Source organism: Colletotrichum abscissum, assembly GCF_030869225.1.
Source record: "Colletotrichum abscissum strain IMI 504890 chromosome Unknown Scaffold_36.1, whole genome shotgun sequence".
NCBI lineage: Eukaryota > Fungi > Ascomycota > Sordariomycetes > Glomerellales > Glomerellaceae > Colletotrichum > Colletotrichum abscissum.
In genome coordinates, this window is record NW_026850276.1 from 19224 (window position 1) to 46597 (window position 27374).

General features: G+C 54.9%; 13 protein-coding genes across 13 annotated transcripts; 6 read left to right on the forward strand and 7 right to left on the reverse strand.

Annotated features, from left to right (window-relative positions):
- Positions 1–53: 53 nt before the first annotated feature.
- On the reverse strand, positions 54–831 carry CABS01_12154 (nucleolar protein 12; the record flags this gene model as incomplete). The annotated part of the gene is made up of 2 exons (XM_060545508.1): positions 54–515; positions 616–831. 2 exons carry the CDS (start codon positions 829–831, stop codon positions 54–56), a joined length of 678 nt encoding a protein of 225 aa, XP_060396681.1.
- A 1042-nt stretch (positions 832–1873) lies between these two features.
- On the forward strand, positions 1874–2830 carry CABS01_12155 (ER protein BIG1; the record flags this gene model as incomplete). Its single annotated transcript, XM_060545509.1, has 3 exons — positions 1874–1968; positions 2043–2632; positions 2691–2830. 3 exons carry the CDS (start codon positions 1874–1876, stop codon positions 2828–2830), a joined length of 825 nt encoding a protein of 274 aa, XP_060396682.1.
- A 421-nt stretch (positions 2831–3251) lies between these two features.
- Positions 3252–3799, reverse strand: CABS01_12156 (uncharacterized protein; the record flags this gene model as incomplete). The annotated part of the gene is made up of 2 exons (XM_060545510.1): positions 3252–3449; positions 3614–3799. The coding sequence occupies 2 exons, from the start codon at positions 3797–3799 to the stop codon at positions 3252–3254; spliced, it is 384 nt and encodes a 127-aa protein (XP_060396683.1).
- A 331-nt stretch (positions 3800–4130) lies between these two features.
- Positions 4131–5260, reverse strand: CABS01_12157 (cyclophilin type peptidyl-prolyl cis-trans isomerase/CLD; the record flags this gene model as incomplete). Its single annotated transcript, XM_060545511.1, has 4 exons — positions 4131–4327; positions 4519–4670; positions 4740–4866; positions 4936–5260. The coding sequence occupies 4 exons, from the start codon at positions 5258–5260 to the stop codon at positions 4131–4133; spliced, it is 801 nt and encodes a 266-aa protein (XP_060396684.1).
- Positions 5261–5438: 178 nt separating this feature from the next.
- Positions 5439–6271, forward strand: CABS01_12158 (30S ribosomal protein S13p/S18e; the record flags this gene model as incomplete). Its single annotated transcript, XM_060545512.1, has 4 exons — positions 5439–5652; positions 5703–5773; positions 5830–5874; positions 5960–6271. 4 exons carry the CDS (start codon positions 5439–5441, stop codon positions 6269–6271), a joined length of 642 nt encoding a protein of 213 aa, XP_060396685.1.
- A 254-nt stretch (positions 6272–6525) lies between these two features.
- On the reverse strand, positions 6526–8070 carry CABS01_12159 (membrane dipeptidase; the record flags this gene model as incomplete). The annotated part of the gene is made up of 4 exons (XM_060545513.1): positions 6526–7066; positions 7124–7496; positions 7627–7767; positions 7830–8070. 4 exons carry the CDS (start codon positions 8068–8070, stop codon positions 6526–6528), a joined length of 1296 nt encoding a protein of 431 aa, XP_060396686.1.
- Positions 8071–9732: 1662 nt separating this feature from the next.
- CABS01_12160 (uncharacterized protein) lies at positions 9733–10309 on the forward strand (the record flags this gene model as incomplete). The annotated part of the gene is made up of 3 exons (XM_060545514.1): positions 9733–9851; positions 10001–10060; positions 10111–10309. The coding sequence occupies 3 exons, from the start codon at positions 9733–9735 to the stop codon at positions 10307–10309; spliced, it is 378 nt and encodes a 125-aa protein (XP_060396687.1).
- On the reverse strand, positions 10107–10496 carry CABS01_12161 (uncharacterized protein; the record flags this gene model as incomplete). Its single annotated transcript, XM_060545515.1, has 1 exon — positions 10107–10496. The coding sequence occupies one exon, from the start codon at positions 10494–10496 to the stop codon at positions 10107–10109; it is 390 nt and encodes a 129-aa protein (XP_060396688.1).
- Positions 10497–10860: 364 nt separating this feature from the next.
- On the forward strand, positions 10861–13628 carry CABS01_12162 (uncharacterized protein; the record flags this gene model as incomplete). The annotated part of the gene is made up of 4 exons (XM_060545516.1): positions 10861–10906; positions 10968–11149; positions 11208–12654; positions 12706–13628. 4 exons carry the CDS (start codon positions 10861–10863, stop codon positions 13626–13628), a joined length of 2598 nt encoding a protein of 865 aa, XP_060396689.1.
- Positions 13629–14348: 720 nt separating this feature from the next.
- CABS01_12163 (uncharacterized protein) lies at positions 14349–17641 on the reverse strand (the record flags this gene model as incomplete). The annotated part of the gene is made up of 4 exons (XM_060545517.1): positions 14349–16606; positions 16656–16884; positions 16941–17324; positions 17420–17641. 4 exons carry the CDS (start codon positions 17639–17641, stop codon positions 14349–14351), a joined length of 3093 nt encoding a protein of 1030 aa, XP_060396690.1.
- Positions 17642–18700: 1059 nt separating this feature from the next.
- CABS01_12164 (polyketide cyclase/dehydrase and lipid transporter) lies at positions 18701–19351 on the forward strand (the record flags this gene model as incomplete). The annotated part of the gene is made up of 1 exon (XM_060545518.1): positions 18701–19351. One exon carries the CDS (start codon positions 18701–18703, stop codon positions 19349–19351), a length of 651 nt encoding a protein of 216 aa, XP_060396691.1.
- A 666-nt stretch (positions 19352–20017) lies between these two features.
- On the reverse strand, positions 20018–22549 carry CABS01_12165 (uncharacterized protein; the record flags this gene model as incomplete). The annotated part of the gene is made up of 3 exons (XM_060545519.1): positions 20018–20536; positions 20594–22454; positions 22539–22549. The coding sequence occupies 3 exons, from the start codon at positions 22547–22549 to the stop codon at positions 20018–20020; spliced, it is 2391 nt and encodes a 796-aa protein (XP_060396692.1).
- A 1351-nt stretch (positions 22550–23900) lies between these two features.
- On the forward strand, positions 23901–24065 carry CABS01_12166 (uncharacterized protein; the record flags this gene model as incomplete). Its single annotated transcript, XM_060545520.1, has 1 exon — positions 23901–24065. One exon carries the CDS (start codon positions 23901–23903, stop codon positions 24063–24065), a length of 165 nt encoding a protein of 54 aa, XP_060396693.1.
- Between the last annotated feature and the right edge of the window lie 3309 nt (positions 24066–27374).

The window sequence follows — 27374 nt, forward strand, 5'->3', positions numbered from 1 at the left end:
TCCTTGGGCAAGCAGCTGCAGCAACCAATGCGAGATATTATACCCTCCTTCAACTAATCTTTCTTGAACCTTGCCTTTTTGGCTTTTGCCTTCCTCGCTCCCAGTGACCTTTCTAATTTTGTTTCGTAGGTGAACTTCTTCTTCTGCTTCTTGGGCCACTCTTTCCGGTTCTTTGACTTTGCCGGCTGGTCAGATGCCTGCTTGTCCGCCTTGGATTCGTCTTGGCTGTCGTTCTCTTCCTCGTCGCCGTCTTGGTGGATCTTTTCGAGACCGTCCCGCGTCACGGATATGGCCTCGACCTTGACCGATGTGTAGCGGTCCTCGTCTATGTACTCGTCTTCGTAGTCCACAATATCTGTCTGATCCTTGGCCGGCTCGTCGATGCCGTCCCACTCTTCGAAATCTGATCCGTTGATCTCCTGATTCCCATCCGAGTCTGCCTCCTGAGCCTCCTTGAGTAGAGCGCTCACGGCATTGACGTGGTCTTCGACTTCTCGTTGGCGCTCTTGTCTGATCTGTGATAACACCATCAGTACATGCGACGAGCAAGTGCAGGCAGCAGCATGCGTGTGCGTATGCAAGGGGAGACGGAAGGGCCGCGGTTGCCTCACTCACCTGTTTGCGCATCTCAATCTTCTCCTCCCGCGCCTTGGAGGCTGCCTGCTCCTGTGCCCATTTCTGCCGCTGCAGCTTGCGCTTGTGGAAACCCGTGAGGTAGTCTTCCCGCGCATCGAAATCGAAGTTGACCTCCTCGATCGCCGATACCGCCTTTCTCTTCTTCGAGGGGGGCGCACTGAGCACGGATTTCTTGGGCCGGGGTTTGGCGAACATTGTGGCTGTTTGGTTGAATGTGTCGATGATGGGGACTGTTGACTGGCTCGTCGTGGTGGTTTTTTCTCTGGCGGCGGCGGCGCAGTGAAATTTTCTGGATCCGACTCCATTGGGGGGGGGGTTTTCTGGCAGCCTTGCAGGACCATGCCGCTGCAGCCTCTGTAAGGGCCCACTGACGCGGGCCAAGCCGAAGAGCTAAATGCGCTGGAACGGGCTCCAGGTCTCGCCCGCTAGGCGTGCATCTGTCAGCGAAACCAGCAGGTGACATCCCGAGGGGGCTTCACTGCATCATTCCTCGACTGCCGTGCATGCTGACATGCTGACATTTCCTCTGATGATTTCAAGGTTCATGAAGCTCCGCTCACGTCAATCTGCTGTTTGATACGGTCACGAATGTTCGGATGGTTACCTATGTCGTAGCCCAGTAGTTCTCACAATTGTGTTTTGTTTATCGAAGGTCTGCGTACGGCCCGACTCGTGACTTTCTTGCCCGTCCCGATGAGAGTCTCTTGTAATTGTCCCTCGACGACTGCGAGCTGCTCAGTGCAGATATACCTTCTTGACATGCATGAACTCTTGAAGAGCCTTGAGGAGCCCGGGAGTGAGCTACACTATATGCATTAGAAATTGGAACGAGTGGCCATTCATATGCATTATGAATGTGGATTGTGTTAAAATGCCGATACCGCATTCCATGAGAATGTAGATCTTGAAGCATCAAAAGCTATAGGTGAGTACAACTGGCGGGCGTTTTGATGAATTAAGGCTGCACCGCAGGTGCATCGCTCTTGTAAAACGATATGCAGGGGCGGGGCAGGTAGTGACCTTGATGAAACTGACCTGAAGAGGCCTTGTTGGATCGCGATTGCAGAAATGTATTTAAGCGGGCGTGCGTGTAGTTGCTGATTACGTTGAGCTCGCATAGACGCATGTATCCAAGCTACGTCGTCCCTGGAGCTAATCCGCAGCATAACTCCTGGCAGAACGACGAAGGCTAGCCATCGCATCCAAACGGGCAAGCTTTCAACCACATCAACCAGCCATGCGTCTATCAAGAACAGCAGGCCTCATGGCCTTGTGCGCCTCGGTGCAGGCCTTCACCGACTCCTCGCCCTTCATCATGCTCTCGACCGCTGAGTACGTTTCGACCTACCACCGAACCCTTCCATCCTCGTCATCGAACACTGCTAACATGTCTTTCTTCCCCTTAGGTTCGCGAAGTCCAACCCCGCTCAGCTTCAGACTCAGTCCCAGGTCGTCAAGGCCGTTCAGGGTCTCCTCTCCTCCTGCCCGACAAACCGCTACCTTCTCGTCTCCCAGCCCAACGTCAACGCGGCCGACATCCGCAACCCAGCCAGCGGCGACTGCCAATCGCCCAACCTGTGCCGCGCCATCTCCGACAAGGACGCTCGCGGCGTCTACAGCGTCGCCGAGGTCGTCGGCGAGGTGCCCATCGGAAAACTGGCTGATTACATCAAGAAGTCGTGCGCGGACAAGACAGTCGAGGTCGAGGAGGCCAGGCTCGCTGCCCTCGGACGGGACGCGAGAGCCGCCACACTCGCCGACAACGACCACGCCCTGGGCCAGCGCCTCGAGAAACTGCGCAAGGCGTCGGATTCGTACACCGTCATCTACCTCGCCAGCCCCTCGGAGCCCACCTACGAGGCCGAGTTCACCACCGAGCCTCTGCACGCGGAGCTCAAGCGCCACGAGGCGAGCCTGCGACACGTCAGGAGGGCCGACAACCAGACCGAGTGGAGCAAGCTGCCTCTTTTTGAAAAATACGTCTTCTTCTCCCCAGGTGAGTGATGGAGTCTCGTCGATTCGTGGTGCTATGAATGAGACTGACATGACCGTAGGCGTCTTCCACGCCATTATCGCCACTATTGTTCTCTTCAGCATTCTCGGTGTCGGTATCAGGGCTCTCGCCAGCCTCGAGATCCCGTACGGTGCTTTCGAGAAGGAGAACGGCCCTGCGGCTCACAAAAAGGCCCAGTAGATGTGTATCAAAATCGCCGCCAGGCATTTTTTTCCAGGGGTGCCTCCTTCAACAACCTGTGTATTTCATTTGAGAACGTCGGGAGTTATCGGCTGGCTTTTGACAGGCATGTTTCGAGTAAAGGCGGAGGAATCAAGGGGCATGATACTTAGAGAGCACAGGAAAGGGGCCCTGTGGTCTGTAGAGACCAATGTAGTGTTTTTCTCGCAAATGGCATGAAATGTATTTCTATAAATGGACCTTTTTTTGTCTTCCTCTGTTTGCCGCCCACCTCCCCTCCCCCCACAACAGAGAACCTTCATGCTTTGTTGTGAGAGGAGAAAAACGCCATGAACGCCTACTACAGCCTCGTCGGCCGTCTCAAATCAAAATTCTTCATCATCTCTCCAGACTTGGTCCCCCATAATCGGAGCGTTGCCTCTTAGACCAAGTGACTCGGCAGCAAAAAGTTAGCGATGCCCTCGCGAATGGCGTACTCGTGTCCGCAGTTGCCGCAGACGAGCTTGCCCTCCATGATCTGCGTCTCCATGAGGAGGTGGTGCAGTTCCTTGAGCATCTTGTCGTCGCCCTCGAGTTGCTCTGCCGAGGGGGCCTCCGTGGGAAGTTCGGGGAAGCCCAGCTTTTAAGGTAACTAATTAGCAATCTGCACGTACATGAAACAAAAGAGATGGTGTAGTGGACGTATATGAGCTTGGATGATGTATAGAAAAAGACATCTTCAGACGGAAGACCAAAATATGAGGGAAAATACGATGTAAGATAAAGTATGAACGAGAGCCTTACCTCAGTTGCGTTCGTTCGCAGAGCGGCCCAGTCTAAGCGGGGCAGGACGTTGAAGAGAAGTTGGGGGTTGACCTCGATGTCGTCCTGCGCCAGCTCTGCGTCCTTGGGGTGGAGGGGGAACGAGGCCGCGGAGGACTTGCAGGCCTTGACTGCGCAGGTCAAAAAGTTGAGACTAAGCAGCTTCATATTTTTTCTCTGATTTGGTCTTGCGGGCGTCGGGTATGATCGGTTGTTCGCTATTCAACTGTAGAGGGGTGTGTTTGAGTTGAAATTTGGCCAGTACGGAATTTTTTTGGTACCCCACACGTGATGCGCTTTGGGATGGGTGCTTTACAGCTATTGGACTATGCTTTAAGAGAATGCAAGACGTATAGACAACATTTTCAGCATCACGACAAATTGCACATTCGAATATAGTTGACATATGCATGTGTTGGCCATTTCTTGTTAGCTGGCATTTGTTGTCTTGTATTTCCTGAGCCAAGTCGATGCCCGCTTCACCCTGTCAAATCCCCCTTTACGCCATGGTCTTCTCGTAGCCGACATCTCTTGCGGCCTTGGACTTGCTGAACTTGATGTAGGCGACGATCGCAGCAACAACAACACCACCGAAGAGACCCTTCTGGATTAGGGACCAGCCCTCGCCGGAGCCCACCTCCAGCGGCGTATCCTCGTTGGAGTAGCCTGACGCCCACTCGCTAGTGCCGTATTCGCCTGCAACGAGGGGGGCGTAGCCATCAGCAAACCAAGTACGTTTTTGTGTGTTGTTTCATCAATTTCGGGAGGTCATCAGCGGGAAGAGTCAAGGTGGAATGGTGTAAAAAGTGTCGGGTTGATGATAAAACGAGGAGACAGCGAGGGACGACGGGTTGTCACAGTACGTGCTCAGAGTTCCACGTGGATACCTTCAGGGGGCACCTCCAGCTCTCCGCTCTTTGCGATCTTGATCGTCTTGGCGGGGCGGTCGCCGGGCTGGGTCTGGGCCTGCTCGATCTTCTCGACGACGTCGAAGCCCTCGAGGACCTCGCCGAAGACGACGTGACGGCCATCGAGCCAACTGTGATTGTAGAGTTAGCGCAACTTCGTGGGTATGGAGTGTTTGTAGTTGTCGGCGAGGTGTGCTTACGAGGTGATAACGGTGGTGATGAAGAACTGGGAGCCGTTGGTGTCCTTGCCGGCGTTGGCCATGGACAGGAGACCCTTCTTGGAGTGCTTAAGCTTGAAGTTCTCATCGGGGAACTTCTCGCCGTAGACTGTGGAGTTTCCATATCGTCAGTCATCACGCAGAACTGTGAAAGCGGTTTGGATTGAGAGCAACTCACTGGACTTGCCACCAGTGCCATCGCCCTTGGTGAAGTCACCACCCTGGATCATGAACTGCTTGATAACGCGGTGGAAGGTAGAGCCCTCGTAGCCGAAGCCCTTCTCGCCGGTGGCGAGAGCGCGGAAGTTCTCAGCGGTCTTGGGGACAGTCTTTCCGTACAGACCCATGGTGATGCGGCCGAGGGGCTCATCGCCGTGGGTGATGTCGAAGTAGACCTTGTGGGTGATCTTGGGGCCCTTGGCAGCCTCAGCGGTCTGCGCGAAGAAGGCCAGAGCCACTCCGGCGAGGAGGAGGGCAGAGACGAGTCTCTGAATGCTGAACATGATGGACACTGCGCACTGAACTCGATCAATTGGGGAAAGAAATTCAGATTCTGTGGATGCAAGTAAGAACCGTCTGGGAAGGGAGGAGAGGTTATCGCCAGAAGGGACAGTGTGTTAAATAGAGGGACCCTCGGAACCGTAGAGCTACGTTTCAAACTCCCCTCTCTGAAGCACGCGAATGAGGAAGTCGAGCTCGGACCCTGGTCGCCGCAACTGCCCAATGGGGGGAGGCAATCCGTGGAAGTGGATGGGTCCATGGCATAAAGGGTCGCCTTCTGGGCGGATCAGTGCTATCAATGCAGCCGGGCAGCCACTGGTGTCACTAGACTACGTGCAGCACCTGCCACCGCCGCGTTGCAATTGGATCCACTATTTTCCGGCGCCGACTCTCCGTGAGTGCATCGATGATTTCGAAGTTTCGCGATCCCATCATCAATTGCAGGCACCGGATCAGCCCGCGGCGACGATAGTGACGCTCTTTTCGAGGACTCGGGTTTTAAATTGAAGAAAATGGTAAGATGGATATCTTATGACAGACACAGGAGCGGCAACTGACTGACCCTCTATAGGTTTTCATTCTAGGAGTCAACTTTTCCGAGCAAAAGCTCGTGAAGGTACGGCATCCCCTTCGCCTGCGAACGATAACGACCCAGCTGTAAACCACATACGACGATGCTAACGATCTTATTCTCTTTATAGAAGGCGCTTGAGTCTTTCTTCGCTCTCGGGCCGACCACATCATCCCGCATTTTGGCCAAATACTCCATCTCCCCCATGTCCAAAGTCGGCGCTCTGCCACCGAAAACCGTCACGGCTCTTACGGCAGAGTTATCGACAATGACGATAGAAAGCGATGCGCGGAAGATCATTCAACAGAACGTCATGAGACTAAAGGATATGGGAAGTTACCGGGGAAGAAGACACGCCATGAACCTCCCCGTGAGAGGACAGCGGACGAGGACCCAGATCGAGTCGGCCAGGAAGCACAATTCTGCGAACAGACGATGGTAAACGCCCTTTGTGGTGGCTGTCGACTGGGTACTTGGAGAGCGAATGGGTTAGATTTTGAGGTGGTGCTCATTGCATGACCACCGAATGTACAACATAGACGGGTCTGTGGTGTGCCCAAACATGTATGACTATGAAAAACTATACCACTTGTACCATCAATTTCGGTTCCAATTTCACCATTGTCTTAGATACGCACAGGAGCGAAAGTTTGAGGCATCTATGAACCCATTGATACTGATTCCAGCGCACTGCCCCTACCACTTCGGGCTTGCGATATCATCCTCAAGGACAGGCTGGCCATCCTTTTGCAGCTTCTCGGCAACCGCCTCAACCTCCTTCCAGACGCGAAGAATATTTCCGCCAACGACCTTTGCCGCGTCCTCGTCACTCAAACCCTGCCTCAGCAGCTCGGCAACAAGGCCTGGGTACTTGGACACGTCCTCCAGACCCTTGGGCACAGACGCAATCCCGTCAAAGTCGGAGCCGAAACCGACGTGGTCGAAACCGATAAGTTTGCCAATATGCAGGACATGCCTGACGACCTGGCCAAGCGTGGCGTTGGCGGGGACGTAGGTGGGCAGACCGTTCTCGTTGCCGGAGTCGACGCAGGAGATGAAGTCAGGCGCAAAGTTGACCATGACAACCGCGTTGCGCTCCTTGACGAGCTTCAGAACGTCATCCTTTACGTTGCGGGGGTGCGGGCAGACGCTGAATGCGGAGCTGTGGCTGTAGATAACAGGCGCCTTACTGCCTTCCCAGTCCTTGCCCCCGAGGACATCAATCTGTGTCTCGGCGCTGTAAGAAATGTTAGAAACCATCCTTTGTAGGGATCAACGGGTCCTCGAAACCTACCTTGTATGGGAGAGGTCGACAATCAACCCGACACGGTTCATCTCGTGAATGAGACGGCGACCGGCAGGGCTCAACCCGTGCCACAGAGGCTCTGCCTTGCGCAGAGGGCTTTCGAGCAGCGCGGCGTCGGCGAACTTGTTGTGGCAGTTGTGGGTGAGGGTCGAGTAGCGGACACCCAGGGCATGGTAGCGTCGGAGATTGGCGACAGAGTTGCCGATTTGATGCAGACCCTCGACGCCCAGAGGGGAGATGAGCTGGCCCTTCTCCCATGCCTTCAAAGCGGCGCCGCTGTTCGCGCTTGAGGAGAAGTCCTTGGGATAGGAGTCCTTGATGCGGGTCATGAGATCGATTTGGTCAAGAGTCCACTGGACGCCTACGGTCACAAGTGTTAGAGTTATAAATTCCAGATCATTCAAACGGTCAAGACTTGCTCTCAGCATAGTTCTCATCAGAGAAGTCGCTGCCATTAGCAGGGCAAGGAGTGTAAACGCTCCAGAAAGCACCGCCGTTCTGACCCTTGCGAAGCCTGGGCAGATCAACGTGGCCAACAAGACCACCGTTCTCAAAGGGCTCAGTGAAGTTCTTCTCGTAGATGTGGTTGTTGAAGAATCCTCGGACGAGAATAGGGAGGTCATTGTGGCCATCTACGATGACGGTCGGTCAGCACTTCTCATCGTGTCGTACAGAATGCACAGGGTGGTCGTACCTATCAATGGAGTATGAGAAAGAATATTTTGAGCCCTCTCCTCGACGGTAAGGGGCACGCCCCATGGCTTTCTCATTCGATGATAGCATGACTTCATAGGACGGACACCAAAGGTTAGTGTCACGAGCCACAGGGCGAAACAAGCAACAACGGCTTTCTTTGCAGGAGACGGAGTCTTGCGAGGAGACAACTGGGCCTCATCGCCAGTCTCGTCACACATGAACTGTTTCTTTTCATCCATGGCGTTGGGTGTGACCTGGGTGACTAGCAATCTTAGGTCTGTGTCTCACGGCTATGTTATTCGTCAGCGCTGCTTGCCTCATTACACCATCATAAGTGCGAATAACGAGTTGGCGATGTCATATGAACCCAGACAACTTACTGTCGATAGGGTGTCTGAAGACCGCCTCAAAAGGAGATACTGCCTTGTTGTGAAAGTCAATGATCCTTCACAGAGGGAAGCCGAGGTGTTCAGACTCCAGGCATGTTGCAATACATTTGGTTGATTAGGAATCACGTCACAGAGTGCCCGGGGTCAAAGCTCCGAGCTGCGATTGCGTGAGACTCTTATCTGCGAGTTGATCCCGGCGATAAGGGACCGTTTGGGAAGCTCCCAAAATCCTATCTGAGGACTTAGTTAAGTTTGGACACGTTTGTAAGAATTTCTTATAGTCCCAATAGCAACGTTCATTAAGATTCCATACTTTTATAGATACTGACAAGTCATGGATTGATTTGCAGCCTGGTCATAGTACATTCTACAGTTCCTGATAGATCCAGTTGACTTAGTACGAATACCTTAGCCCGAGCTTCAGCAAGCCGTGCGAAAGTCAGCCTAGCAATTGTCGTAAGTTCTTGCGTAGTGTGAATTAAGGCCCAAACGATATTGTTTTCTCGAGAAATTGTTCTCTCGAGATCTCTTGAGTCTACAATGAAATACATAGTTGCATAGTTGGACAGATGATTTTTCTTACTTTAGGACAGTGCATCAAAATCCGAAAGTAGGGACAAGCACTGACTAGGTACATACACTAGAGTGGGCTTGTGGATTAGAATTTCGGGAACGGACCTCATAGACGGGAAGCTCCCAGTCATGACTTTACAACTTCGGATGATGGCTGGCTCTTGCGTTCAGTTGGACTTTCCCCAGCCAACTCAGCGATGGAATGATTCCCATATGCTGGGCTGGGTGGGTATTGCCTGACAGACAAGATTACGGACTGTATGGGGCAATCGTTGGGTTTCGTCTTCGCTAGTACATACATAGGCCGCAGACCAGCCCTTGGTAATTATTAACAACGGCCTTTTGTCGTCCGGGGAACCGTCCCAGTGGCAACGAGGGTTCTCAGGGGTTAGAGGAAGGGGCTTGGTGATCGGCGACAATTCTCTTCAGTTTCAACTTACGGTGGCAGTGGTCCATGGAAAGTCTCGTTCAGCAACAAAGAAGTGAACAAAGACAATAACCAATTTTGACGTCTTCAGAAACATTCCCTCTGGATAGTGACGAGGAAACCTTATCCCGGACTGCATAAATTGTGAAGATGATGCTTAATACGGCGCCAAATTGGCGGCGGCAACTGGTTTGGGAGGTCAGCCCTGTGAGAAGGGGGCTGAGAACGTCTTTGGGGTTCGCTTCGCAGGTGAGTGAATGAGCCGAGTCTCTCCAGCTGGGAATAGCCCCATCGTTCTGCAACAGAGACGAATGCAGGGGGTTCACACAAGCTGTCCTTGCCCTGACATCGGTAGCTTTCTGCTTTGCTTCTGCTTGGCTGCCTCATTCAGGGTCATTTGCTTTGAATGGAGCATAACGGGGGGCAATTGGGGCCCTGGCCAGTCACACACTGGGAAAGGAGATGAGTGGGGATCGGGCAGTGGCTGGAGCATGATGTATTTTTGGCTTCAGATGGCTCCTCCCATCATCATCGGCTTTTCAGCCAAGGTCCCAACTCCCCAGGCCTATCCGAGTCGCCCAGTGAGGCCGGCTAAGGGTCTGCCGCCTGAGGGGCCAGCTTTCGTTCGATCGTTCGTCATGAGGCAGGGGGGCCAATGGAATGGAATGCCACGTCTCCAAGTTCAAACTTGAAGGACCAAGGCAAGGCACGCAAGCAAGGCCCCAATGACCGTTGCCATTGCAGCATTGCTAGACTGCTTTACGGATAGTGTCTCTGTAGCCCCGGTTCGTCGGGCAGATTGTTGGCAGTGGCAGAGGAGGAGCCCTCCAAGGGCATGAGGTATGCGTACCTACAGCAGGAGAATACCATGCTGCTGACCTTTGATCTAGGTTGATGCCGTGTGATGCCGTGTCACCGGGTTGGCTGCAGGAGGTGGATGATGAAGTCGGAAGAGGTGCCGCACGTCGTAAAGCTTCACTGATGGCCCTGCGGAGACCGAGGGACGCACAGCTGGACGCACAGTACGGATCCAGGTTCCTATTCCTAGCAATCTGGAAGCAGCAGGAGCCAGGAGGAAGGAATAGGTAGAGCATTGAGAGCAAAGCAAAGCAGCAGCAGGTGGAAGCAGCTTCTCCTTCCATCCTTTCTGCCCCCCCAACCTGAGGTGCATTTCAACCTTGAACCTTGAACCTGTCAGCAACCACTGACCACCAGCACCTTCACTCCAAAGCCTTTTCCATTTCTGCTCTCCAAAATTTCCTCCTCCAACTGGCATGTGCCCCTGACAAAGGACGACGACAACGAACACTACAGCATCTTGCTTCTACTTCACCTTCCTGCACCTGTCTCTTTTATCTCTCGTTTTGTTTGTTGCCGGCCGTCTTTTCCAAGAACAGCCTGCACTGCCGAGTCAATCGCGGCTGACGTATTCCTTCGCTTCTCGCAACCGACAGAAAAGCGTCTCTAATCTCGAGCCGAAAATACCAACCCATCTTTCCCTCCCACCTCCCGCCTCCTGCATAACGACTAAACGAAACATTTCTCGCCGCCTCCTTTTCTCTCTGCCCGCCAAACTTTTCAGCCTCAACCCGTATCAACACAGCATCATCGTCCGCGACAGGTAGAAGCTTTTAGGCATCATGCCGGGCTTCGAAGATTCCTTTTGGTCCAGCGACTATGCTGCAGGTAAGTCAACTGAATGCGCTACTGCAACCCCTCGCGCTTTGGCTAAGCATCTCCGCGCTAGGACTCGGCGTCCTCTTCAGCAAGTTGCAGCAAGGTGTCCAAGAAAACCGACAAGTCCTGACTGTCGCTCGAATGCGTGCCGAAGCCGAGGAGATTTACAGTCAGCGACTAGGAGATATTGCACCAAACGCAGACAAAGTCCAGGGCGGCTTCTCAAAAGACGATGGTGCCAGCGTTCGCAAGGTTCGCATAACGTCCCCACCGAGAGCTTTCCCGAGGCTCGTGCTAACCTCCATCACAGGCCTTCGATGGTGTTCGGACTGAGATGGAAGAGGGCGCCAAAAACCACAAGAAGATTGCTCAGAACATTCGGGACTTGGTCGTCAACCCTTTCTCGCGCTGGTGCGATGCCCACGAGTCGCGCATCCAGGACTCTCAGGATGAGCTGCAAGCTCGCATCAAGGCGCACGACAGGCAGGCCGAGTTGGTCAAGAAGCTGAGGAGCACCTACTTCAACAAGTGCCGACTGGTTGAGGATATCGAGGAGGAAACCAAGCTGGCCTTCCAGGACCCCGAGAACAGCCCGAAGAACAACATTCCCGAGATCAAGGTCTCCGAAAACAAGGAGCCCGAGCTTCACCCCCAAGAAGACGACGACGAGCCCATCGAGATCGGTGACGAGATCTACCAGCCCGAGCAAGTCAAGAAGATCCTGGCGCACATGCTGAACACCATCAAGCTCGGAGAGACCAAGGTGCCCATTCTGGGAACCTACCAGAACACATCGGCTGGCTCAGACATTGTCGAGTACCTGCAGAGGCACATGAACACGACGAGCGTCAGCTATGCCGAGAGAATTGGACAGGACCTCATCTCGAACGGATACTTGAGATTGATTGGCAACGTTGGCAGCACTTTCGCCAACAGCTCCAAGATGTTCTACCAGTGGCGTCCCAAGGCTTTCAAACTGTCCGGTATCCCCGATAAGAAGTCGCCTCTTGGTCGCACATTTTCCCTTCCTGCATCCGAGTCGTCGGATTCACCCGTGGTCGGAACCGTCAGCGAATACCTCGCCAACTGGAATGTCCTTAACAACCAACACCCCAACGAGACCCCACCGGAGCGATTGCGCCGTGAGGCCAGGGAAGCCGACGACAAGTACAAGGGTGGCGTGCGCAAGTTGGACGAGATGCGCTGCGATCTGGAGGAGACCATCTTCATTCACCTCCGCTTCCTGGAGCGCTGCGAGCTGGACCGTCTCAAGGCCATCAAGACTGTTATCCTGGACTTTTCCGGTACCATCAGCAACGTCATTCCAAGCATGCAATCTGCTGTGGACCACATGATGCTTTTCCAGGAGACCGTCCAGCCTCTAGGGGACCTCAGATACCTACTAGAGAACTACCGGACCGGTAGCTTCATTCCCAAGGTAGTGGTGTACGAGAACTACTACAATAAGGTCGACGAGCAGACATTCGGAGTGGATCTCGAGGCAAGAGCGCGCGCGGATAAGAAGCGAGTGCCTATCATTGTCACCACCATTCTGACCTACCTCGATAACCACTACCCTGACCTTGAAGGTGACGAGGCCAGAAGGAATGTGTGGCTAGTCGATGTTCCACTCCAGCAGATTCACAAGCTCCGTGGCAAGCTGAATGACGGCAAGCCCGCTGCGGCCGAAGTTTTTGATGAGTTCGATATCCCAACTTTTGCGGCGCTGCTCAAGCTGTATCTCCTTGAACTGCCTGGTAAGAAAATCCCCACAGTTTTGCAGAAGCCATGTACTAACAATATTATAGACTCCCTCGTTTCCTCACACGTTTACGAGATTGTCAGAACAATCTACCAGACTCAAACCCAGGAAGACGATTCTGCTCGCGTGCCTGTGCTGCAACAGACGCTTTCGCAAATGCGTCTTACTAATATCGCAACACTCGACGCCTGTATGAACCACTTCACCCGCCTAATCGACCTTACCTCGGCTGATGAGACTTACATCGCGTCTTTGGCCACGGGCATTGCGCCCTGCATCTTGCGTCCTCGCACGGAAACCTCCTTAACTATGGAAGAGAAGCATGCTTACAGACTCGTTCGTGACCTCTTCAACAACAAAGACGCCATCTTCAGCGAACTCAAGCGTATGTCTACTGCTGGCCACGGCGGATCGATCAGAGACAACAATCGCCCCCGCGCAATCAGCACCGACGAGAGCAACCGGAGAGCCAACATGGAAGAGCGGAATAGAGCTCTGCTCGAGAAGGCCGCCGGCAGCCGTGGTCGCGCAACAAGCCCTGCGCCCAGCCCTCGTGGCCACAGACGTGACCGCAGCACGGGTGGCCCTGAGACTCGCTTCCCGATCCAGACAAGCCCACCTGCGTCAGCAGTCGACCGTCACCGCTCTAGCTTGGGCAGCGTTGTTGGAGCCAAGAGATCCAGTCTCGAGGTTCCCGGTAGCGAAACCAGCTCGCCAAAGGAGACGACAACCAATGGATCGGCTGCGGCGCCTGCGCCTGCAGCGGAGGGAGTCGCGGCTAGAATCAAGGCTCTGGAATCGCCTGTTGAGAAGCGTAACAGCCTGGGACGTAGCAGTGTTCGATACTCTCTGGACCGGCACGTGGCAGCCGCACCCAGCGCAGGAACAGACAGCGGCCCGTCGACTCCTCGCGATTCCCTCACCGCGCCCCGCGGAGTGACGCTCGAGGACAAGCCCATGGATGACTGAAGCAAGCGTGTTTATGCCGTGCCTCCTTGTTCTTCATGGCCATGAGATTTTCCTTTCTTTTTCCTTTCTTAATGTCTATTTTCTTCAAACCAAACTACACCCCTTTTGTTGTGTGACGCGTGGACGGACGCTGGAAGGACTTTTGTGCTACGGACGGCGGGTTTGCGGGGCAACATAAAAAAAAGGGGAATTCCGCTTTTTGGCTGGTTTTGATTTTTCCTTTTTGGCGGTTTGAAACGCGAAACGACGGTGACGTTTGGGGAAGCGATTCCCTCGGTGTCCCCTTTGTATCATGTCTGTACGTAAACAAAACCCACGAGAAGAGAGAAGGAAGAGGACGATGAGAGAAAGACGGACCCGACTGAAAGTGCCGGGGAAGGAGGGGCAGAGAGCCGGGAGTTGTCGATAAGAGAAGAGGAGTACTCCTCAAACATTTAAAACCTTGATGTGTTTCTGTAATGATGTGAAATGATGGGTGTCTCGTGAGATATGCGCGGGCCATAGGAAAGAGGGAAAACAATATACTGGCATGCCACTGCCTCGCAATACGCTTAGTGTGCTGGACACAAGGTCTTCACCGTCACCCATAATCGTACTCGATCCGTACGTCATTCAACACTGCGCCTTTTTTATTCTACTATGCATGCGAGAGTTGTTGTCTTGCTCTCCATCTCATCCTTTTCACGACCTCTTTCGACCGGCCCCTGGCTTGCTTCCGCCTCAACCACTATCACCCGCAATCTCAGCCATCTTGGTCGTCTTCTTCTTCTTCTTCTTCTTGGGCACAACGACCGGCGGACCGGCAGCATCGAAGCCGCCCTCCCCGGACCCCTCAACAGCCGTCTCGGGAGGCGGTATCGGCGCGCTGTCCTCCCCGCCGCCGGCGCTGTTCTCCGCATCGTCCGTCAAGAGCACAGCGGGCGGCGCGGCACCGCCGTCGGCGACGACAGCCTTCTTCTTCTTCTTTTTCGTCTTGACCGCCGACCCTTCGGCTCCGCCGTCTTTTTCCGTCTTCTTGCTCTTCTTGGTCTTCTTCTTCACCACCGTGCCGGCAACGTCGACGCCCTGCGCAACCTGGATGCGCTCGTTGGCGCGCTGCATCTCGAGACGGAGCCTCTCGACCTCCTTCATCGCCTGCGCCATCTCGGCCTCCTCGCGCTGCTGCCGCTCATAGTCAAACGGCGTGTTGCTGGACGACGCAGCGTCGCCCTCGAGGCTGAGGGAGCCGAGCGTGGACGAGTCGACGTGCAAGAGACCCTGGCGGAGCTTCTTGGCGCGCGACTTTGTGAAGCTGTCCGAGTTGTTCTCCGACTCGTAGTTGCGCGGCGTCGAAACGCCGCTGCCGGCGAGTGTCTCGTCCGCGGCGATGATGACCCTTTGCCTCGGTCGCGGTTGCGGTCGGTTGATGGGAGATGTGGGACCGGGTGCCGAGCTGCCCAGCTTGTCGAGATCCAACTGCATTATCGGTATAGAGTCTATATCGAGATCTGGGCCGTTCTCCTTTTGAAGAATGTTGTGTATCGGGGTCGACGTCCTGGGTGCCGCGTCAGGGGCGGCGATGTAAAACGGGTCATCGCGGTTGCGCTCATTGCGCTCGGCTTTCCTCCTGGCCACGATGTCTGCGTCCAGGTAGCTGTCTTCCGTCGCCTGCTGCTGGTACGAGCTGACAACCTCCTCTGCCGGGACGTCGGCGATCCTGCTGATGGCTGGTTCGGAAGAGGATATGCTGGTAGGCGCTGGGCGCTGGTGGTAATATACCTCGAAGTCGTCCGCCTCGTTAGCCTCCATTGGTATCACGTCAGCCTGGGCGAGCAGATGTGCCAGGTTCGGGTGGATAGGTTCATCGAGGTCCAAGCCTTCCGGCATGGGAACGTTTCGCTGCGCTCCAACAGCGACGGAATTGAGCTCCCATCCTTGGAACAAGGATGGAATGGCCTGTGTCAACAGCAACGGAGGATCCTGGTGAGTATCCTCAGTTGACGCCGCCTGACCAGAGGCCGCCTCCGCAGTAAGCTTCAAGAGTTCAATAAATTCGACGGATCTCTCCTGAACTTCAAGATTTGGGTGAAGAGCAAGCGGCTCCAACGTGTGAATAACACGCGCCAAGAGCAACGAGATCTTTGTTTTCCATTCAGGAGTCCACGGCTGGCCTTCGTTCCCTGCAATGTAGGCGAATATCTTCGTGACACCCTGCAGACTTGTCGTAAGAATATCGGGGATAGTTGTGCGAGATAATGTGCGTAGTAGGTTTCCTAGAGTGTCTTCAGGGTATGCTAGCTGGTTTGCGTACTCTCCAACCAACCAAGACGTCGACTTGAGCGATGCTGATGAGAGCGAGTGGCCGGCGGGTGTGTCCGCATTCATTTGTTGGATGATGAGGTCGGCCGCCCGGACCGCCGCCCCTCGTAGCGCATGAACCTTTACCGCGACGTTCCTCAGCTCGTCCCCGATCCTTCCTGATACGTCCCCAGCGGTTGATTTTCCAGACGCAGCGACGGAGTCGAGTTCGGTCTCAACTGATCGTGGCGTTGGCGCCATGCGGACAAGCTGAATAAGTACGTCGATGTACCAGTCGAAGTCAGTCAAGCTGCTGTAGTTGTTCTGCGAGCACATGGTCAGGATCCGTCCGATGACGTCGCTCCTGTAGTCGTCGGGAAGCGGTGGCTCTTCCTGAGCCTTCGTCGGTGAGTGTATCTCGATCTCTGCTTCCTCCTCCGAGTCCATTCCTGTGTCTGGGCCGAGGGATGCCCCCGGTCGGTCCCTCTTCGGCGCAGATGACTTGAGCTGCTTCATGAGACGGCTCACGATGGACACCAGGTTGTCACTGCTGACCATGCCCTGAACGAGGTCCAAGGCCTTGATACGGATAGTGATATCAGCACTGTCGATACACTCGAGAATGACATCTTCTTGTTGCGCCACCAAGAACGGGTGTGTCACGACGATCTTGTTGAATGCAAGCAGCGCAACATATTTCACTAGCCCGTGTTAGGTTTCAAAGTGTATCCGACGAGGATTAGGACTCACGGTTCGGGTCGCCGTCCACCATGATCATGCCCCTGAGCTTGTTCACGCAGAGCGTCGCAATTTCTTCTCTGCCTGAGACGTCATCTGCGCTGCCTAGAATACCTCCCTGGATGATGCCGTTGATGCACTCGTAAAGTAGCGACATGGCTGGTGTCGTCCGGATCAGCTCAGTCAGGGGTGGCAGCAACTTTCGAACAAGGCGTGGTTCCAACGGCGTCAAGGTCGCAAACTAAATCCGTAGTCAGCAAAACCATACAGCAGCAAAATCAACTCAGCCAAACATACCAGTTTGATGAGCTTGATGGCCATCCAGTTATTACCGCCATCGACAAGGAGCTCAAACAGCCTGGGAGCCAGCGGCAGGAAATCGTGCGGCCTCCTCCATCCCAGCTCGCACACCACGTTGACGATGGCCGCCGTGACACTCGGGTCCTCATCCTTGTCCATCAGCCGTTCCTTGATCTTGGGCCACGCCGCGCGCAGCGTCTCGGGGTACACCAGCGCCAGGCGGTACAGCGTCACAATGGTCTTCTTGCGAATGGCCGGGTTCGAGTGACCGAGGCGCGGGAGGAGATCGGAGAGGGTCGAGAGGGCGAGGGAAGGGTTGATGATGTGCGGCAGCGTAGCCATTGGTAGGGAGATGGTGGTCGCTTGTGTCGACGAGAGGTCCTGGGAGCACAGCTGTCAGTCTTACTCGTCCCGTAGGTACTATCCAACAACCTCCGCCCCCTCCTTGGGCGCAAGATTGGGACGGGCAGCATCACCTTCTTCAGAAGATTCGTAGCAAGCATGAGAACTTCAGTATCAGGTCGGAAGCTCTGGACAGCGGCCAGGTACCCGACCCTCTTCTGATGGTACTTTTGCGACGACATGACCTCGAGGACATGGAACGAGGCCCACGACATATCGTGACCAACCATTTCGAGGTAGACCAGCTTCAGCAGCGCCGTCGCCTTCACGTCTGGCAGAGGGACCCAAGTCAGCATACCGTTCTCTCTTGTTCCCCAAAGATACTAGCCCCCGCGGCCGAGAGAGGGAGTTGTCTGGCTCACCCATGTCCTGCCCGCGAACTTCTGCGCGACATTCCTTCAAGCTGTTCTGTATGTACTCGCGCTCGTTGCCTTTATGGTTTCGCAAGCCTCTGATGAGGTCGTAGAGGGATTTCTCGAACCTGGGGCAATGCGTCCGGTCTGGTCAGCGCGCTGAAAGCTCCCTTGCGGTGCAGAGTGTGGTGACTTGTTTTTTTTTGTTTATGCGAACGTCGTCCACCTCCCCGAGAAAGAGAGACCTACATCTTGAGAATGACAACAGCCCCACGCTAGGGGCGGAAGGCAGCCTGGAGAGGGCAAAAGGTATCGAGTTTCGGAGCGAAGTATTGGGGGAGGTTCGGTCAGGTACTCCGGGTTCTATGGTACATTGTGGATGGAGGTCGGCTCCGGTGGTATTGCGTCGTCGTCTTCGTTTGTCGTCGCCGTCGCCTCGGGGGTTAGTGTCCAAGGGATGTCAGAGTAGGAGATGCGGGACGGTTGATGGCGGGCTTGCTGTGGCTTGCCAACTTGGCTTGTGGAGAGAGCTGTGCTGTAGCGCTGCTTGCTGCTCGATAATCCAAACCCCACCAAAGCCCAGCCCCGATAATGATGTGCTGGGGCTCCACGACCTACCCAAGGTAAGGTGGTAAGGTATGTTGGTACTGTGTCTATGAGCTTCCCGCGCTGTCGGGCACTGTATGGCTAGTGCAGACCGCAAACCCAATCCCACTAACACCGACCGACAGCTTCTCTCTAATCGTCATTGCGCCCAGCTCCACGACATTTTTCTTTGGGACGAACTCACTCGGCATTTCGGACGGCGCAACAAGAACCTCGCGGGAGGGCTCTGTACAAACACACTCGTTCTTTACCATTTCCATCAGCAGCATTGTACATTGAGAGCAACAGGCATAGCTCATTGCCTTAATACCGACCTCCCACATCCTCCAAACCCACATCGCGAACCTCGAAACCTCCCACCACACTCCCCCGAACCCACGACCAAAGAACACCACAATGGCAACCGCAAGACCCCTCCTCCGCCTCCCACCCCCATTACGAACCTCCCTCACCTCTCGAACCCGCCTCACCACCCCCTCCCGCCGACCCTTCTTCAACCTCCCCAACCTCGCGCCCTCAACCGCCCCACAAGTCCTGACCGCAACCCGCACAATGCCCTACCCCTCCACCCAACTCTACGACGTAATCTCCGACGTGGACGCCTACCAGACCTTCGTCCCCTACTGCGCCGCATCCCGCGTGACAGCCTGGTCCGCACCCGACCCGGACCCGGCAAACGGCGGCCGGCGGTACCCAACGCAAGCCGACCTCCGCGTCGGCTGGGGCGGCTTCGAGGAGACGTTCACGAGCAGACTCCACTGCGTGCCGGGGGAAAGCGTCGAGGCGATCAGCGGCGCCGACGTGGAGGGCGCGAGTCCCGGTAACGGAGGCGAGGGCGGCGCCGTGTTTAGGAGTCTGGTTACAAAGTGGCAGCTGAGGCCGCTTGCCTCCGGGACGGGCACCGAGGTGGATCTCGTGATTCGGTTCCAGTTTGCGAATCCGTTGTACTCGGCCGTCAGCGCTGCGGTTTCTGAAAAGGTGGCGGGCGTCATGATTGAGGCGTTCCAGAAACGTGTAAAGGCGGTTTTGGGTACTCCCAGACTATAAAGGGTTCTTACCCGAACTTCTCTGTAGAAGAGCTGTACAACATGTAGACTAATAAAGGCATGGGAAAGGCTTAGAAAGTAAAAGTCATCGTGAGGTCATTGTCAAGAAGTGAATATATAAAACAGTGCAATGTTCGTTTTCGTCGCCAATAATCTACCACACCATAACTTGTCTGTGCAAGAAGAATAAACCAAAAGAATAAACATCTACCAAATGGGCCTCACAGTCTTGTCCTCCTCTTTTTGCGCCATGCCTCGAAAAAAAAAAAATTGTCGTCCCCCTTAGCTTGCCCCCCATGATGCATGCAATGCTCCGCCAAAACATGTACGGTCTCTCTCTGGGGAAATAGGTGTCCCGCCCTCACGCAGCTCATACTCCGGCATACATGCGTTATAAGATCGTCGAAATGAACCGTGGTTGCCGTAAGATGCATTTCGGAGGCTCGATCTGACTGACGGGAATCTGAATAATGTGGAAAAAGAAGGCGCGACAAGGTATCATATGTAAAAACAAATAAGGACCCCCAGCCCGGCAAGTTCGTTGAGTTGTGTGTGATCATAACAGGTCTTTAGAGTTCAAGGAAAGTTCCGATATGCGCGCTGGTGATCATTTCTTCCTACGCATCTGTTAGCGCACAGCACCAGCGTGGCAATAATATTTGGCAACTTACTTCTTCTTGGGAGCTTTTGCAGCACCGCCGGCCAAGAAATTGAGCATCGAGCCCTTAGCTTTGGATTTGTGCTTAGAGGACTTGCCGGGCTCAACCGTAACGACGTTGGCAGGCATGCCGTGACCGCCGGGACGTGCGCCGGGACCGACCCAGCCCGGTGGGGGAGGTGGCTGTGGGCCGCCGCCGCCAGGCCTGCCACCTGGAGGAGCCATACCCGGAGGGAAGCTACCCATTCGAGCATGACCATGTTGCCTCATGCCTGCCATATGCGCCATCCTCTCTCTGGTGGCAGGGTCGAGCGGCATGCCATGCGGCGGCATAGGCATGCGCGGAGGCGCCTTATCCATGGGCCACATTCGCATCTCAATGGTCCAGTCTGGCTCGACCACCTTGTCCCAGACTTGGGGCAAGATTATTTCGCCATTAGGCCCAATCAAATCGTAGTGACCCTCTTGTACATGCGGTCCGATGACGTCCACGTGAATGAAGGCTTGTTTAATGAGCTCTTCCATACCCTAAATCAAGGTCAGTTTGACGCCAGCGAGAGCAAATAGTTTGTACGGCAAACGTACTGTCCAGGTTGAGCACAAGTGGAAGGGGAAGCTGAACTTCCTGCCCACGGCATCCTTGAACTTGATAGGGGCTTTGTCTTTGCCCTTGTTCTTGTCGGCCTCGTACTTGGCTTTGGCCTCTTCGGTGTACTTCTTCTTGAGCTCCTCGTCGGCCTTCTTAGCAGCGGCGGCGGCGGCAGCAGCCTCTTCAGCGGCCTTCTTTTCAGCCTCCAATTTGGTGCGAGCTTCAAACTCGGCCTTGGCCTTCATTTCCTCCTCGTACTTCTTCTTGGCTGCCTCAGCCTCCTCGGCGGCCTTCTTCTCGGCAGCGATTGCGGCTTCGGCCTTCAATCTCATCTCCTCCTCGTACCTCTTCTTCTCCGCCGCAGCCTCCTCCGCCGCCTTCTTCTCCGCCGCGACCTTGGCTATCCAGTCGGCTTCAGCCTTGGCCTTGAGATCGGCTTCGAGCTTTGCTTGCGCCGCTGCAGCCTCGGCAGCTGCCTTCTTCTCGGCCTCCATCTTGGCACGGGCTTCGTCTTCGGCCTTCTTGCGCATTTCGTCCTCCCATTTTCTCTTGGCTTCGGCCTCTTCGGCGGCCTTGGCTCTGGCATCGGCCTCAGCCTGGATAGCCTCCTTGAGACGTTGCCTCGCTTCGGCTTCGGCCTTGATGCGGGCCTCTTCCTCAAGCCTCTTACGCTCAGCCTCGGCCTTCAACTCGCGTTCCAGCCTCTCCCTGGCTTCACGCTCAACCTTGGCCATGGCTTCCTGGTGAAGCTTTTGTCTCTGCTCCTCGGCTTTGCGTTCAGCCTCAATAGCCTCTCTGGCTGCCTTTTCGGCCTCAATCTTTGCCTTTTCAATCTCCTTTTGCGCGAGCTCCTGGGCCTCCTTCAGGGCCTCCATTCGTCGCTTGATGTTCTCTTCTGCTTCTTTCCGAAGCTTCTCCTCCAGCTCTTTCTGCTTCTGCTGCTCTTCCTTCTCAGCCTGCATCTTTTTGAATAGCTCGAGTTCTTGTTGGAGCTTCTTCTTCTCCGGGTCCTCTTTTGGTGGCGGCTCGGGTGCGGGGGTCTTGGACGGTTGCGGTGCTTCTGTAGGGGGAGGGGGTGGGAATTGTCCGCCCATGTACTGCATGTGGTGTTGCATCTGTTGATAGCCGTGTGGGTTGTAATGGGCCGGTGGGTGCTGTTGCTGGTACGGCATCATATCGTATCGTCCGGGCTCTCCTCCGAAGTAGCTTTGCCCACTGTGACTTGACATTGGTGAAAAGGCATTGTGATTGTAACCACCATATCCCAACATCCGGGGTTCGGGATGGCCGTATGGGCTCGGGGCGCCGTAGCCGCCTACGTGACTTTGAGGGTAGCCAGGCTGCGGGTGACCACCACGACCACCATAGTAGGAAGGATGCCCCCCATGGCCAGGCGCCGGTACGTGACCGTAGCCGGAACGGGGGCCAAAGGGGGACGCGTCGTAGTCGTTGGAATCCAGGCTTTCAGTTGGGGTCGGCACTGGACCGGGCCGATACGGGTATTGGATGGATGTGCCGGGGGGAGGAGCAGTAGGTTGGGGGATGTGGTGTTGACGATATTGGACTGCGCGTTGTTGCTGCGGATGATGTTGTTGATGGTGATGTTGCTGATGATGTTGCGGTAGCGCCGGACGAGAGTATCGGGGAGCACCGTCGTTTGAGGCCGAGTCGTCTGGTTCAAGATCCTCGGAGTCTGCTATGGAAGAATCTGTTTCCGAGACTTCGGAGGAGCTGATACCTTCAGTTTCGTGATGGTGGCTGCCTTGGTAGTACGACTCGTCTTCACTTGCAGAGGTGGATTGAGACGCTATGGGCGCGGACGACAGATGACCCGGGCGTCGATATGGTTGTGCTCGTCTTCCGGTTGTGTTAGTTGACTGGTGTATGGTGAAAGCCACCAAGTCGATTGGTCCCTGGCGTAGTTGAAAATATAAGACTTACGCGGACGACATGAGGAAGTCTGTGGCGAAGAAAAAGACCCTTTACTCACGACGATCTCGCAAGAAAGTCGGAGCAAAGGGGTGAACCGAGCGAGGACGTGGGATGAAATAGGGTGGGCGAAAGTCAGGGTTCCTCTATGGGAAACCGACAGGAATTCGGTGTCGAGGGCACGAATGTGATGGTGTGTAGGTCGGGTACAGCGTTCGTCCTGGCGCAATTGGCACAAGGGTGGTGGGTGGATTCCAAGCAACGAACTGGTGGCGGAAGAAGGAAAGGGAGGATAGGATGGGTTGACGGTTAAGATTGAAAGCAAAGCAGAGCGATCAGATGACAGCAGCGTAGAGCGGTAAGAGAGGCGACGGCGGCGGCAGACTTGAAGAAAACAAAGTTTCTGTGCGAAGGACTGAGTTGCAGGACGAGTCGAGACGAGACGAGACGGACGATTTGCGAAAATTGAGGGGTGGGCAGGGCGGCAGTCGGCGGTGGGTGGATATTCGTTCGTGGGCTTGGGAATGTAACCAGGGAAGCCCCCTGCTATTTGGCGAGATCGTGCAGTTGGGCGCAAAAAGAAGCGCGATTGGGTGCAAGGAAAATTGTGGCAGCTGGGCAGCTATTGCGGGTCTAGTCGACCGCTCCGTTTAAGACAACCTTTTAGGTAGACAAGGCCAAAGCCAAGGCGTACGGGGTACAAGAAGGAGTGCTGTGTAGTAGGCACCAAGTACACCTCATGCACAACCTAAGCCGCGCAGCCAGGTCTGGACGAATCGGTATGAATTGGCAACTCTGAGCCCTAAAGAGAGATCCTTAGAGAAGAAAGCCTGTTGGGATGGCGATGCGATGTGATGTTCTGCGCTGCGCTGCGCTGCGATATGCGATGCGATGTCCACAGCAGAAGTACCTTGCTGCGTCGAGAGGTTGAGAGGTCGAGAGAAAAAGTGAGGGTGCCAGCCAAATGGAAGAAACCCGTCCCACTTTTGGACGGAGCGGGAGGAGAGGGAATCTCGTGCTGGGCACCGCAATTGCCTGATTAAGCGGTTGGTCTTCAGGGATCCGGTAGCCGACAGACGGGGGTTGTCGGTGAGAGCAAAACCAAAAAGCGGGCAACGGTCGACACAGCGGACCAGTCCTCGGGCTTCAAGCACTAGGTACTTTACCGAGTAGCGACTAGAAGGCGTATCCGTCCGTAGTGCCGCGTTGTGGGAGTACGCAGTAGCAAACTACCTAGACCACCTTGGGGGTACTGATACCACCTAAGCTACAAGCCTCAGATCAGCACACATTCCGGTGAATCATGTGGAATGAACACACAGACACAGACACGATAAAATAGGCATGGAGAAGGGAGGGGTGGAGGGGAAGCGAATGTACACCAAGAAAAAAACACAATGGCTCTTCTGGCGGTCACCACGACCAGCCAGGGCGAGCCCAACCCAACCCCGCCATCCCATCCCATCCTGTCAGCCCGCTCTCAGGCCGTACAGGCTAAGGAAAGTACTGGTAATAGGGACTTGGACAACAGTCAGGTGAGAGAGAATCGTTAACCAGGGCACAAGCCAAATTGACCAAGAGTTGTGGTTGGTGCAGGCAGGCTTCAGTGATCCGAGGTGCCAGAACGAAGAAGAAGAAGAAGTAGAAGAAGCCCTGATCTTCGCATCGCAAACGCCGTGACCATCGCCGGGCAGAGAAAACGGGGAGAGAGGACGGGGCACCAAAGGCACCCATCGGTCCCATCCGTCGTATGGGGACGGGCAGGGAAGGGAATACCAAGAGAGGCGCCAGGCGGGCACGAGGAAGGGATGGGTGCTGGCCTTGCTGGGTGCTGGGCTGGCCTACGGTCTCGACCCCCTTGCTTTGTTGTCCCACTTGGGTGCCCCGGGAGATGGGCCATGGCCCATGGACGACAGATCCAATGGACTAACAGAATAAAGTGGGTGGCCGATTGTCATTCAATGACTGTCAGCAGTGAGCACTGCTCCGCTGGCCGGGGGTTGCGTCGGCCGTACATAGAATCATCAATGTCGGGTGTGTCATGGACTTGCGATGTTGCCCCTCCTCTACGCTATTGTGTATGAGTCCAGACAGCCACTGACAAGCTGGTCCATACATAGTTGGCTGAGCCTCCAAGGCAATTGTTGTCTGGGGTGGCTGTCCGTACCTTAGTTCCACAAGATAGGCACAACGACCATCACAAGTAACAGTACTGGGAACGACGACAATAGAATGAGGGGTAAATGTAAAGTAAACAACACAATCGACATCGGCAGCTGGCCGAGGTGACGGATAGTTTGTTGCCCTGCGGACCGCCTGCAGGTAGCCGGCACTTGACAGCTTCTTGACAGGGGATACAGACAAAGATGCAGATGGAGAATTGCAATCTAAGTCAAGGTACGGAAACACAGATGAAGAACGACATAACACCACACACTTGCGTCGGTATGAGTAATGTGTTGGGTGTGGGATGGTGAGGAATTGCAGAGACGCGAGGAAAGTTGAAGCGCGACCAGAAGAACGATGGAAACCGTAACTAACGTTTCACGTACCTTGTTTACTTGGTTCCCCTTTTTTGGTGGTGGTGGTGGTGGTGGTGGTGGTGTGGTGAGGTTTGAGACACCTTTTTGAGGAAGGATGGGTAGGACCTGAGACCTGAGACCTGACAGGGACGGGCGATGGCAGATCAGACGCAAAGGGTCGTCTCTTTTGGGATGCGGCGATACAGAGCGCGGAGTATTTCGTATGGTGCTCTTCTCCTTCGTGTGAATTTAGGTTGCTCTCTTTGGCGGGGTGATGGGTAGTTCGAACGACCCGAGGTTGGTTCGGATAGGCTTGGAAAAGCAATTAGGTCAGGAAGAAAGGAGATACTGTGACTTGGTACCGAGAGAATGCACCTACCCACAGGCGACTACAAAGTACCAGCTCTGTCAGTTCTCAATGCGCCGTACCTGGGCTGGTCCTGCGCCGGACTGTTCTGGCCGGGGGAGAGTGGATGTCTTTTACTTTTTGGTGGTTCAATGTTTCGGTGAGGAACGTGCTCGAAGCGTGGCTCCGTTGCGGGACGGACCTCTTTAGACGTTCGTTTATGCTGGTGGGGCTGCCGGTTGAGAGGGTACTGGAGTAAAGTAATACGGAGTGTATGCTTTGTCTGTCTCGTTTGCGAAAATGGCGCGAGGATCCTTTGACGCCGTTGGTGCTGCTGCTGAGAATTGCAGTGTTAGAAAAGAGGGACGTTGGACGGCGACAAGAAAAATAGCCAGAAATGCAGGGCAGAGAAATCGGCGGTCAGAATGTGTGAGTGTGAGCAGGCTGGATGAGGCGGCGCAAACTATTTATTTGGATGACGGAACAAGGAGGGAAACAGAGACGGAGGGAGGGAGGGGCAGATGGACGGGCGACGACGGACGGGTGTGAGGGATGAACGAGGGTTGGGGGCGAAGACGAGGCCTCTCTGCTCCATCGCAGGTCATCACCACTCGTCAACAATGCAGATGGAACCTGGAAGTGTCGACAGGCTCGTTACCTACTGCTTTGGGTACGCAATCCCTAGTGCAGAAACATCCCGTCCTGCTTTTAGGGCCATCGAAAGCCAATGCCCGGCCATTCGGGCTCATCGACTTGGCTTGCGCCGTTCCGAGGACCAGTAGGAAGTCGAGGATGAACGTACCTTACCTCACCTTACCTCACTTTACCTCAACCTGCCCTTTCTCACTTTTAATATCCTGCACCCGCACCCGAACCTGCACTCTCAGTAGCTCGTCTTCGCAGTGACTTTGATGAACTGGAATCCAGGCAGCCGTCAGTCAGCTGTGCCCCCCCCCCCCCCCCCCCCCCCCCCCCCCCCCCCCCCCCCCCCCCCCCCTTCTCCCTTTTAAAACCCCCCCCCCCCCCCCCAACCCGCCCCCCCACGAGCCCCTTTTCCCAGTGCCTTTTTTGAACCGGGAACCCGGGAGCCGCCAGTCCCGTTTTCCCCCCCCCCCCCCCCCTCACCCTCACCCTCACGTCTCCTTACTCGCCCAAATCTCTCACCGTTTCTCGGAGCACAGAGTAACCAAGGTACCTTGTGTTGAACCCGACGTTGGAAAGCGCCGCAGCCTCCTCTGGAATTCTCGGCCTTCCATGTTGGTTGCTGTCTGAAAGCGCCGCGCACGTCCGGGTTATAATCAACCTAAGGTACCGTACCCAGCCGTCCTCCCGCCCTCTACGGCGCTAGGTACCAAGTATACCTTCAGCGATGGAAGTCTCCACTGCGGTTGAATCGTTGGACCCCCTGTCGTTCCATGCCCGTCGTCTTCGGTAGCAGTCCTATGCAATCAACCACGCAGCCTGCTTCACATGACAACACATCGACACAATCTCAACAGCGGTACTGAAAGTGGTAGCTTTCACAATGTTGGACGAAAAATTCTCAGGCGCTCCCGTATCCTCAGGTGGTTTCTCCCGCGACGTGTGATTGGTACTTGGTCTTGTCTAGTTGCTTGATAATTCGAGGAGTAACAGTCTTCTCAGAAATACACGACATGGTTTGGAAGCGTAGGCGGAACCAAAAATGGGCGGCGGTGATCTTTCGAGCCGACCAACAAAGTTTGTGTAACAATGCTTGTCTTCTGCAGATGACTGGTCCGAACTGTGGTAGGTATCTCGTCGGCGTCTCTCAACTTTTAGCTTATTCTTCTCTCTTCGTCGTCTAAAGCGCCAGAGAAATCGAGAAAATACGGGGATAACAGGGGCGGTCAAAGAATTTGGTACCGACACAAGTGCTTGTTTTTTTTGCCTTCAGCTTACTTACATGGCACCGCCCGGATATATAAGTGACACCTCAAAGGCAACCGCGCAACTTGATTG